Source organism: Ochotona curzoniae, unplaced genomic scaffold (assembly GCF_017591425.1).
Source record: "Ochotona curzoniae isolate NIBS_2020 unplaced genomic scaffold, NIBS_Ocur_1.0 scaffold_3171, whole genome shotgun sequence".
NCBI lineage: Eukaryota > Metazoa > Chordata > Mammalia > Lagomorpha > Ochotonidae > Ochotona > Ochotona curzoniae.
Window position 1 is genome coordinate 2,022,481 of NW_024467104.1, and position 12,410 is coordinate 2,034,890.

At 54.6% G+C, this 12,410-nt stretch overlaps 1 protein-coding gene across 2 annotated transcripts; it reads right to left on the reverse strand.

The window, feature by feature from the left end:
• Positions 1-1,027: 1,027 nt before the first annotated feature.
• Positions 1,028-4,760, reverse strand: TIMM10 (translocase of inner mitochondrial membrane 10). Of its 2 annotated transcripts, none has more exons than XM_041004029.1 (3): positions 4,730-4,760; positions 4,347-4,431; positions 1,028-1,686 (listed from the first exon to the last, which is right to left on the reverse strand). In XM_041004029.1, exons 2-3 carry the CDS (start codon positions 4,415-4,417, stop codon positions 1,485-1,487), a joined length of 273 nt encoding a protein of 90 aa, XP_040859963.1. In that variant the 5' UTR covers positions 4,418-4,431; positions 4,730-4,760; the 3' UTR covers positions 1,028-1,484. The 2 variants fall into 2 exon arrangements, with proteins under 2 accessions (XP_040859963.1, XP_040859965.1); XM_041004031.1 differs by having other exon boundaries at positions 4,347-4,428; positions 4,730-4,756.
• Positions 4,761-12,410: the final 7,650 nt, after the last annotated feature.

Here is a 12,410-nt window from a genome sequence, read left to right on the forward strand (position 1 = left end):
TCAGAGTTTTTAGGTGAAACAAACGGCAGAAATTCTTGGATACACCCACTTGACGGTGACGTCAAGTCTGCGCCAGAGCTTGTGAGGGTTTCTGTGTAAAGGGCACAGCTTTCCCGCATTTGTCCATTATGATGCTGGAAAAAAAAGCAGAAGGTTGGAGACTCGCTTCCCAAGCCTCATCTACTTTTCATCCTCTTCCATTTGTGGACATGATGGTTTGCCTTCCACATGCCAGCGCCACTGGCTTTCCCAGGTGCATCAGGAGGGAGCCAGATGGGAAGCCGAGCAGCTGATACTCAAAAGCAGGGCTCCAAGGAGAAGCCAACACTGCAGACGGCAGTTTGACACGCTGTGCACAAACCAGCCCCCTCCACTCCTTTACCTTTTGAGTAGATAAAGAAATGAACAAACGTTTCACAAGAGATGCGGAAGAGGATCAGGGAGCGCGGGGCAGGGACAGGTTGGGCTGCCTGAGTGCCCACTTCCTGAACAGGACAGCTGGTTCAAATCCTGGCTACTCTACCTCCCATGTAGCTCCCTGGTCTGTTGTAGGGGGCAGCCAACGAGGTTCTGGCTCTTGGGCACCAAACCAGGCACCCCATGGGAGACCCCGACGGAGTTCCCGGGGTCTGGCTGTGGCCCAGCAGCTGTTGTAGACTTACTGGAGTTATTAACCAGCAGATGGAGGATTTCTTGGTTTAGCTTAGCCTTTTTTTCTCAAGATTTTGCTAGTTCATTCCCCACATGGCTAGAGCTGAGCTGATCAAAAGCCCGGAGCCAGCTTCCTCTCTGCCATCCATGCGGTGCAAGGGCCCAAGGCGTTGAGCCATCCTCCAGTTTCCCCAGGCCATCAGCATGGAGCTAAATCAGAAGTGGAGTATCTGGGATTACAAGGAGTGCCCATATGCGATACCAGCACTGCAGGTGGAAGATTAACATGCTCTGACACCACACCAGCACCAAGCCTTTCAACATTCACAAAATACCCGTCATTATGACGCACTCAGCCAAACACTGCGCTGTTTCACAGGTGTGATCCCATTTAATGTCAACAGCCCTACGGTCATTGCCATTTCACAGATGAGAAAGCCAACGTCCTGGCAGGTGACATGTTTGGGGCCCCACAGTCCGAGACTGTGCCAGGTGTAAGCCCAGCCTCTCCCCAGCCTGCAGCCCTATCGCCCATGACATTCGGGATGCCCCCTGCTGGTGGAAGGCTGGAATGCCAAGCACATGGCTTTGCTTTAATATACAAATGTGTACATACATATACACACACACACACACGCATAATCACAGTCATTGTCCAGGGTGACAAACACCCCTTCTCCACCCAGGCCCGAGCTCTGCCACCCCCGGGGCCCCTGGAGACTCTCCAGAGAGCCGAGGCCTGCTGGTCTTCACAGAGGGACACCCAGGAAGCCACTTTTATTAGACGCGTGGGAAGGGGCAGTCTGTCCCCCGGGTGTGTCCTGGCTGTGGCCTCACACGGGCCCGGAGCTCTGCTGGACCCTCTTCATCAGCTCCTCGTCCTGCACAGACAGCTCCGTCAGCTTCTTGCCCATGCGCTCGTGGATGTCCAGGTACTTGGAGACACAGCGGTCCAGGCACACAGACTCGCCCTTGGACAGCTCGGCTTCTTTGTAGTGGGGAGGCACGCACTTCCGGTGGCAGGCATTGGTCATCCTGGATGGAGGGAGGCGCAGAGGGCAGGTGAGATGAGCGGCAGCCTGTGGTGTCCCAGGAGGCCTCATCCTTCCGCCCCTGCTACACTGCCTTCACCTCGCCCAGGAGCGCACGCAAACCCTCCACCATCTGGGAGGGTCCCTGCAGGCAGGAACTCTCCCTGACCAACCCAACAGGACTCGACGGCTGGACTCGACGGCTGGGCGTGGCTGCACACTAGGTGCTGTACCGGGATCCTGTCACCAGATTCTTACAGTTATCCTGTCAGGTGGCCCCAGGATCATTCCCATTTTACAGGCAAGGAAATTAAGGTACAGAGAGGCTTACTGACTCGTTAAAGATCATAAGGAGCTAAAGTATGAACCCAAATAGCTTGATTTCACTCACATTTCTTCTTCTAAAAAAATTACTTATTTTTATTGAAAAGGCAGATTTGGACCCGGTGCTATAGCCTAGCGGCTAAAGTCCTTGCCCTAAACACGCCAGGATCCCATATGGGTGCCGGTTCTAATCCCAGCAGCTCCATTTCCCATCCAGCTCTCTGCTTCTGGCCTGGGAAAGCAGTCAAGGACGACCCAAAGCCCTCGGACCCTGCACCTGCATGGCAGACCTGGAGGAAGTTCCTGGCTCCTGGCTTCAGATTGGCACAGCACTGGCCATTGCGGTCACTTGGGGAATGAATCAATGGGTGGAAGATCTTCCTCTCTGTATATCTGACTTTCCAATAAAAATATATCTTAAAAAAAAAAAAAAAGCAGATTTTACAGAAAGAGGACAGAAAGTCCTCCATAGGTGGTCCATTCCCAAAGGGCCACAAAGGCCGGAGCTGAGCCAATGCAAAGCCAGGAGCCAGAAGCTTCCTCCCAGTCTCCCACGTGGGTGCAGGGTTCCAAGGCCTTGGGCCATCCTTAACTGCCCTCCCTGGTCCTAAGCAGAGAGCTGGACTGGAAGTGGAGCAGCCAGGACATGAACCAGCATCCATATGGGATGCCGGTACCACAGGGTGGAGGATTAGCGTGCTACACCACCACACCAGCCCTCACAACTCATTCTGCAAACTCATTCTAGCAGCAAACATTTCACATAGCAGCTAGGATCGTGGTTGGGAAGCAGGTGCCTCCCGACTCCAGTTCTGCTCATAGAGACCCCAGCAGGCAGCAGTGAGGGCTCAACAGTGACAGCCACCCACTGACAGGTCTGAACTGGGTTCCCAACTCCAGCCCAGCCTGCAGTATTTGGGGAGTGAGCGGGTGGGAATTCTCTCTCTCCATCTGTTTCTTTCTAAAAATAAATTGGGGGAAAAAAATCATCTACAAGTAAATGAACCAATCATTAGAGTTTAAGCCGATAAAACGGGAGGCGCTTGACTGACGTGCGGCACTTGGTGCCACGGGCTTTCACAGCAGGTCCTGCTACAGTTTCTGTGAGACTATCACTAAGTCCATTTTTTTTTTCCACCTGAAAGGCAGAGTGAGAGCAGACAGAGAGCAAAAGAGTTGGCTTCCATCTGCTGGGTCATTCCCTGCGTGGGCACAACAGCCAGTGCTGGGCCAGGCTGCAGCCAGGAGCCAGCAACTCTACCCAGCTCTCCCAATCACATGGACTTTAGCAGAGTTGGACCGGGATGGAGCAGCTGGGACTAGAAGCGCTGGTCCGATATGGGATGTCAACGTCACAGGTAGCAATTTAATGTGCTGTGCCACGGCAGTGCCACCTCCAGCCATTTTCTAGATGAGGAAATCAACTGTTAAACAGTCCGAGTAATTTGCCCAAGGCTACTCAGCTGGGCAGCGGTGGAGCCAGGATTTGTCTCTAGACAAGCCACACGACTGAGGCGACAGTCTCGAGGTGGCTTTGGAGCGACTTTTCCTGGCTACTGACTTCATTCCAGCCCTGCTCCTGATGCGGCCATCTTGGGGAACAAAATAGTAGGTGGGAACTATCTCTTCCTATGATAGAATAAGCATTTTACTTTATTGTATTTAAACATCTACTTATTTTGGCAGATTTATAGAGAGAAGTAGAGACAAAGATCTTCCATCTGTTGGTTCACTTCCCAAATGACCACAACGGCTGGAACTGAGCCAATCTGAAGCCAGGAGCCAGGAGATGCTTCTGGCTCTCCCACATTGGTGCAGGGTCCCAAGGCTTTGGGCCGTCCTCCTCTGCTTTTCCAGGCCACAAGCAGGGAGCTGGATGGGAAGTGGAGCAGTTGGGACCCATATGGGGTGTCTGCACTTACAAGGTGAGGATTTGGTCATTGAGCCATTGCGCCAGGCCCAAATGGTGTTATTTAAAAAAAAAAAAAAAAAAAGGAAGCTGGGAGGAGTTTGGTATAGTGGCTGCAGCAACCACACCTCTTCTGGGGTGCCTGGGTCGAGTTTTGACTCCTTACTCCAGCTGCCTGCTATGCTACAGCCCCAGGAGCAGCAGCGGGATGGAACGGCCACCAGCAAAGGGGCCCTGGATCGAGTGTCCAGCCCCCGCAGTGCACACACTGCTTCCCTCTTCCTTTCAAAAAAGAAAAAACAAAAATGCCTGCCCGTCGTAGCGACCCCCTAGCCGGTCTGCACCGGTGGAAGCGCAGGGGCTGCCCCGCACCGAGGGGCGCATTTGTCAAAGTCCTCCCCCTGCCCTCCCTCGTCCCCGGCTCTCCCCACCTGTTGTACATGTCGGCCATCATCTCCACCTCCAGCTCCGCGGCCAGCTGCTGGGCTCTGAGCGGATCCATCTCGGCCCGGCCTGCTGGGGGACAGACATCTCCGTGAGCACCCACCCCGGGGTGGTCACACCGCAGCACCGTCCCGTTCCGCGCAGGCGGACACTGAGCTCCAACCCCAAGGAGACACGGCACGTCAGCCCCAGGAAAGCGAGGGTCCAGTCGGTCCAGGACAAGACCGCCAGAGCCCGGGACGTGACCCGCGGGCCTGAACCTCCCTCTCTCCGGGATCGCGATCACACGCAGAGCCGACGGGCCGGCCCAGGGTGACGTCGGGGTCCCCCGGGGGTCACCACGGCGACCCCGCCGCCCCCATACACTTACCGGGCGCCCAGGTGAACCGGAGCGGAAGCACGTGGGCACTGCCGGAGCGGAAGTCCCGCCTCTGCCTGGATCCGAAACGAAACTTCCAGGAGGCGGTGCCGGGAGATCGGCTACCATAGAGAGGGGGGCCAAAGGCTAGAGGAGACGCCAAACCGCCATAGAGGCGTGGGTAGGCGCAGAGCGGCCGCAGTCTTTCCGGGTGTGTCAGAGAGTTTATTTGGGATAGAAAGGGGCGTAAAGCCGAGAAATTTCAGGGCCTTGGTCCGAGAGTTGGCGAAAAACGGCGGGTATCAGTTGTCGAACGTTAAAACCATCCAGGAGAGGGGAAAAAGAAATCTTAATAGCCTTTAAATCATAGTGTCTGTTCGTAGGACGCAGGCTTACGTAAAACTCAACTATTTCTGGGATTCTTATATGGCAGTAACTTGGCGAACCGCACGGGACACTGTGCGACAACTGCTCTTGCATGTTGCAAATTCAGCCGGACAAGGCGCCTGTTGTCGAAAGATGATGGAACCTGTAGAACGTTCTAGTCAACGTCCGTGACACGCCCTGACCTGGAAGGAGATGGAGAGCGGATTTGAGGACATCCAGAGCTGCCCTAGTGCATGGAGTGAACGAGTCAGACACCCGTAACCTGTTGTAAGGACTTAGGTGCCCTCCCCTCCAAAAGAGACACACAGGGTACTTAGAAAGGGCTAACTTTTTTCTTTATTTATTGGAAAGTCAGATATACAGAGAGGAGGAGAGACAGAGAGGAAGAGCTTCCTTCTGATGATTCACTCCCCAAGTGAGCACAATGGCCGATGCTATGCCGACCCGAAGCCAGGAGCCGGGAACTTCCTCCATGTCTCCCACACAGCTGCAGGGTCCCAAGGCTTTGGGCTGTCCTCGACTGCTTTCCCAGGCCACAGGCAGGGAACTGGATGGGAAGTGGAGCTGCCGGTATTAGAACCGGCACTCATATGGGATCCTGGTGCGTTCAAGGCAAGGACTTTAGCCTTAGGCCACGCCGCCGGGACCATACATTTTTTTTTTTTAATGAAAAGATAATATATGTAAAACACCTAGTCCATGATAAGTATTCAATGAAACCAAGTAAGTTTTTAAAATTTATTTTTATTTGAAAGGTGGGGTTGTAGAGCGAAGGTAAGACAGAGGGAGAGAGATTTCATCCACTGCTTCACTTCCCAAATGGCTGTAATGGCTGGAGCTGAGCCAATCTAAAGCCAGGAGCCAGGAGCTTCTTCTGAGTCTCTCACATGGGTGTAGGAGCCCAAGCCCTAAGCAGGCCATAAGCAGGGTGCCGGATGGGAAATGGAGCAAACAGGACAAGAAGCGGTGCTTTTATAGGAAGCCAGCACCGCAGGCTGAAGCTTAGCCTAGCATCCTGCAGTGTGTTTGTCACTCAACCCCAGCCTCGCAGGAAGGGATGCAGGGTTGTGCTCAGGCTCTCCTCCTGTGGACCCCAGCCACTGCTGCAGAGAAGACAAAGGCAGGGTCTCCCCTGGACTTCCCAGAGATGAGCAGGGGGTGCAAGGCTAAGGATAGACCGTCCTGAGCTCTGCTATTAGTGACGAGAAAGCTGGCCCAGGCTTTGTCACTTCCTCCCTAGCACTGCTCTTCCCACTCACTCCTCACCTCCACTGCTATGACACTCCTGTCTAAGCCACCACATCTTGTCCCTGGGTTATCTAGTGCATTCCCTGCCTGCTCTCCTCGCTCCTGTCCACGCTTCCCCCCCAAGTCAGCCAGAGATGCCGTCCAAAGTGGGAGTTAGGTGATGCCACTTGACCACGAGACACCCCAATGGCTTCCCCTCACACAGCAAGAGCCAGAGTCAACCCAGGGACCGGGGAGGCCCTGCGTGATCGCTCTCCAGCTCCTGTCCTGCCCCATTGCTCTGCCTCGGTGCTCTTCCCCCAGCAGCCACACACTACTCCCTCTCACTCTCCTCATCTTCGCTACAGTCTCACCTCCTAGTTTTTAGCTGTTTACTGATTTACTACAGAAAGAGCCCCATGCACTGGTTCACTCCCCAGATGCCTGTAACAGCAATCCTGATGCTTGTGGGAACCCCCGCCTCCCACAGCAGAGCGCCTGGTTCGAGTCCCACCCCGGCTTCCAGTGTCCAGCCCCCTGCTGCTACACATCCTGGGAGGCAGCAGGCGATGGCCACGTGAGAAGCCTGGACTAAACGCCTGACTCCTGCATTCAGCCTGGCCCAGCCCTAGCCATTTGTAGGCTTTCAGGCAGCGAGCCAGTGGATCGAAGATCCCCCTCTCTCTTTCTGATTCTCAAATAAATACACAATTAATTTTTTTTTTCAAAACCAAAGATACATGTGAAGGAATTCATTTTTTGCAGGCTCCAAAATCCTCCAGTTGTGTTAAGGGGACACAGTACCACAGAGGCAGCCCACTGCTCTTAATAGTGGACCATTTTACCATTGATATCCAGATCTGCTTGCAAAGATCCCAAGCGTAGGGACCCCCAATTTCTTATTTCACATTTCTACTGATTAATTACTTCATTCCAGCCAGACTTATTAAGCACTAACTCTGAACCAAGGGATATGCTAGATCCTGGGCATCCGGGCCTGAGTGCAGATTAGGGTCTCTGTTTTCACAGGGGTTGGTGAGAGAGACGGCTAAGAGCATCTGACGGGTGGTCTGCATTGTGGAGATGGGCTGGGGGCCTATGCCATGGCATAGCAGCTAAAGCCATCACCTGTGGCATCGACACCTCTATAGGCACCCGATTCGAGCCTTAGCTGCTCCATTTCCCATCCAGCTCCCTGCTTGTAGCCTGGAAAAGCAGCAGAGGATGCCCTAAGGTCTTGGCCCCACGCACCCACATGGGAGAGTCAGAAGAAGCTTCTGGCTCCTGGTTTCGGCCATTGCGGCTACTTGAAGAGTGGATCAGCAGGTGGAAGATCTCTTTCTCCCTCGGTAACTCTGCCTTTTAACATATTAAATAACTTTTTTTTAAAGATTTATTTTATTTTAATTACAAAGTCAAATATACAGAGAGGAGGAGAGACAGAGGGGAAGAGCTTCCTTCTGATGATTCACTCCCCAAGTGAGCACAATGGCTGATGCTATGCCAATCCGAAGCCAGGATCCAGGAACTTCTTCCAAGTATCCCACATGGGTACAGGGTCCCAAAGCTTTGGGTCATCCTTACTGCTTTCCCAGGCCACAAGCAGGGAATTGGATGGGAAGTGGAGCTGCCTGGATTAGAACCGGCGCCCATATGGGATCCTGGTGCGTTCAAGGCAAGGACTTTAGCCGCTAGGCCACGCCGCCGGACCCATATATTAAATAACTCTTAAGAAAAAAGATAACAGGCTCGGGGGCTGGAAAGGGTAGAAGGTCCTGGGAGACCTCTTAGAGGAGTTGACATTGGAGCTGGGTCCAGGAGAACCTGAAGGACACAGGCTGCCACAGAGCCGAAGGGACAGCCAGTGCTTAAGCTGCAGAGTGTCTGATGTTTTCAGGGTCAACAAGGAAACTGGTATGGCTGGGAGTGTTGCAAGCTTCCTAAGCAGTCAGGGCCTCTTTCTCTCAGTGTTGGTGCCATTCATTGGTGGCAGGGCACAGAGCGGGGATAACACTTTGTTTCATTTGCTTTTCTGAGCAAAAGCTCAATGTAGTACAAAACACCTTGGCATCTTGGCAGGACACCGGTCCCAGGCACTTCAGGTCAAAGTAGAGTTGAGGAGCTTTGTGTTTCGTGGACTCTGAGTCTGCAGATTGCTCTGCTTGCCCCATTCCCGTCCCTTCCCCCTCCAGTTCTCTTCATTCAGTGACAGCCCTGCCTGGGGGCAGCTGCGATGGATGGTCACCCCCTCCTTGCCCACCCACACTCGCGTGAGCAGCTGCTTTATCTGAGCAAAAGGACCCGGGGAAAGGCGCATGGTGGGGGGCGGGGAGAGGTGGAGAGCAAGGGAACACGGGAGGCGGAGCCCAGCGTCCAGTGGGCACAGAGGCCAGAGGGCTGGAGACCAGATGCCACGTGGGTCCTGCAGCTGGTTGCCAGGGTCCTCAGGGCTGAGAGAACCGGGAAGAAAGATGACCAGGGGATGGAAGTGAACAGCCAGGGTCAGGGCGGCAGGAGCGCAGGGTGATTGAAAGGTGCCACCTGTCAGATATTCACAGGAAACCTGAGACTCCTTCTGCAGGGTAAAGTGTTGTACCAACCGCGTGGTAAACAATGCTCTCAGAGTGGGGGAGGGGAAGAGGGAAGGAGGGGGAGGCGGGACCCAAGACTGGGGGCTAGAGGCTCTGGGGCTTAAAGGCGGTGAGGAGTGAGCTGTTCTAGAGGAAGACTGCTCCCAAGCCCCAGGCAGAGGCCCCGCAGGTAGGAGCCCTGGGCCCCTTGCTAAGTGTGCCTTCCCCATCTGCCAACCCCAACTCCAAGGCTTCCAAGAGCCTGAGCTTCCAAGGACAACCCCACCATTAGTGGGGGATGCTGGGCTTCTCTCTGCTTCTCTCTCCACCTCTAAATCGCTTTAGACACCAGTGGTTGAGGCAGGGAGACTCAGCTCTGAGATCACCCACAGAGTGACCTGCAGGTGGCCACGCACGAGGACTTCACTGGGGGAAAGGGGACCTGGGGGAGTGGTGTCTGGCCAGGCCAGTGGAGTTGGGAGACAGACAGGAGTTGGGGAGCAGTGTCCCTGGCCGGGATTGGGGAAGACGGGAAGCCTCAGAATCCCTGGAAGAGGGCAAGCCCGGGTGACTGCTGGGGTTGAGACATTAACAACCACCAAGGCTGGCAGTTTGGAACAGGGGAACCGGAGGTTTTAATTTCCCTCCCTGGGTGCCAAGAGGAACAGGAAGAAGCCCGAGGGAGCTGTCTGCAGTGCTGCCCTGGCCACGAGCAGCAGTGATACGGGGGCTTCCTGGGAAGGGAGTCCGAGAGTAAGGCAGGAAGGAGGCCGGAGGACTTCCACAAGGAGGGTGTACAGTAGGAACAGAGGGACACCTGCCCGCACCCCCGATCCCGGCTACCCTTCCCCTGTCCTGGGCCTCCTGAAGGGACAGCAGACCGCTCACAGCAGCGTCTTGGTGTGGGCCCTGGACTCGTGTGGTTCAGCCATTTAATGGTCCTGTGACTTTAGTTAAAGGACCTCAACTCATTAATCTGAAAAATGGGACCAAGGACCCCTCTTGGGAGGGGTTGTTGTGAGGAGCCGTGGAGGTAAGACAAGGACATGGGGAGAGCTGTGGAGCTGTGATGCTGGGGCGGAGGTGGAGGGTGTGTGTGTGTGTGTGTGTGTGTGTGTGTGTGTGTGTGTGGCAGGGGTGTGATTCTGGGGGCTCAGCCTTCTGAGCTGCTTCACTCTTCCGTTTATGACAAGCCCAGAGGGTAGTAAGTTGAAGTGAGGAGCACACAGGGTGGGGTGTGTGTGTGTGTGTGTGTGTGTGTGTGTGTGTGTGTACACACGCACCTGCCCCTCCACCACCTTTGTGTGTGGTGGATAGATAGAGGGAAAGAGGGTTAGGGCACCCAGCTATGTCTCAGTTGGACACTAGCCCCTGGGAGGTATAAAAAGAGTCTGCTGTCATCTTCCTGGCCTTTGGTCCTCTGCCTGGTCTCACTGGTCCCTGCCCTGGAGGCCAGGTCAGGACCTTCCCCGACACAGGCAAGGCTCCACCCACCTACACCAGAGGCACTCGAGTGCACTCACTCCTCCCTGCAGACACCTTCCAGGCCTGGGCCCCTTCGCCCTCCTCCACCCCTGCAAGCTGGGTTCTGGTTTTACCTCCAGAAATCCAGGTCGCATAGTGCAACAGTGGGCACTGGGACCCCATCCCCTGGAGACCCCAATGTCTCTGATCTCCACCATTGCTCCACACCACCCATGGTGCGGAAGGCGGGACCGTAGCTACCCTGCTTTCCTCTGCCTTTCTTTCCTGCGGCTCAACAGGGAACAGCAGATGCTCCCCAGAAAAGCAAACAGAATACAAAAGAAGGAAAAGGCTGGCCACGGATAGGAAGGGTGCTAGGAGTATCCATGGCCAGATAGGTTTGGGAGGAAGCAAGCTTAGCTGAGTTGAAGCAAAGTGGAGGCAGTTCCTGGACTCCCAGTGACCCTGCGGTTGTGTGTCTCTAGCCAGGGAGAGTGTAGACTGTGTGGGAAGCAACGTTGGCCCCTTGAAGAGCTCACGTGAATGCCACGGGCACGCTCACTTTCCACAGAGCCGTGTTGGGAAAATCGCTCAGTGGAAACTGAGGCCCAGAGACAGGCCAAGTGTCTTGTTCTGGTCTCAGGGTGGACGGCGGTAAAGGCTGCTGGGGTCAACGTTAGCTCCATGGCCTCCTGGCTCCCAGCTCCTCTTCCTGTCTGTGGGAGTCACTGAGCCGCCACGGGGCTCTCAGGAGGAGTAGAATCCCAGGACGCCCGTGAGCATCTTCACAAATCCCTGTGTGCTTGCCAGGATGTGGTGCGGGGTACCACATTTGGGAGCGGGGAGCAGGACTCTGATCTCAGAGCAATGAGCCCTGAATGCATGGCAGGACCGGGGCCTTGTCCTTCATAGCCTGCCTTCCTGTCTCCCTTCCTATGTCCCTGTTCCCCAGGTGCCTTGGGTACTGCCACCAAGATCTGTACTGCCAAGGGCAGCAGGTATTTTTAGCTGGTGACAGGGCTGCCTGAGTCATGCTCTGAGCCCTATTTGGGGGTTGTTTTCTTTGTAAATGCCCACTCCACCCCCAGGAGGGCAGGGGGATGCAAGAGTTGGCCCTCTCCCCCTTATCACCTGTTTTTATAGATCCCACAGTATCTATGGGACTTGCAGAGGAAACTCTGCAAAACCAAGGTGTCAGAACTCCACCCATGGCCAGTCCCAGGGCCGGCTAGCATCTTTCTATTGTTGAGCAAGGGGGCATCCTCACCCAGTACCACAAGGCTGACCAAAGCGGCAGAGAACTGGAGACAGTGGCCCAGGGGATCCCACATCTGTGGCGTTGGTGGCCCTGCCTCTGTGATCTCCCTCTGTTGGCACCACCAGTACTTTGATTTGCCTGCCTGCCTGCCTTTGAATGAACTTGTCTCTAAATTCAATAAGTGTAATTTTAAGGACAGTTTGTGCCCCTCTGGGGAATGGAAAGTCAATATCTCTGGCCAGAAATAGAAAGTAACTGTAGAAATAAATATAATGTAAGCAAAAACAGAGCTTTTCAGACTGACCCGGTTAGGCTTGGGAAGGTGAGGAGCAATTGCTGACAGGTGCTCCAGGACGTGGCTTCCGGACTGTAGTCACCTCACTGTGGGCTGCAAAGATGCAGCATCACTAGAGGCTGGTATGTGATTCGGTGTTCTTTCAAGCCCAAATCAGAAGCCAGTATTGTGGCACAGCAGGTCAGGCTGCAGCCTAGGACACTGACATCCCACATTCGGGCATCCCACATTTGGGCACTGGTTCAAGTTCCTGCTGCTCTGTTTCCTGTCTAGCTCCTTGCTAATGTACCTGGGAAGGCAGCCCTGAATGGCCCCAAATGCTTGGGTCCTTACCACCCACGTGGGAGACGTGGATGGAGGTCCCGGTGCCTGGCTTAGCCTCAGCCGTTGTGGGCGTTTGGGGAGCGAATCAGCAGATGGAGCATCTCTCACTTTCAAATCGGTCAGTCTTCCTTTCAAATAAATTAAGTAAACCTTAAAAAAAATAATAAT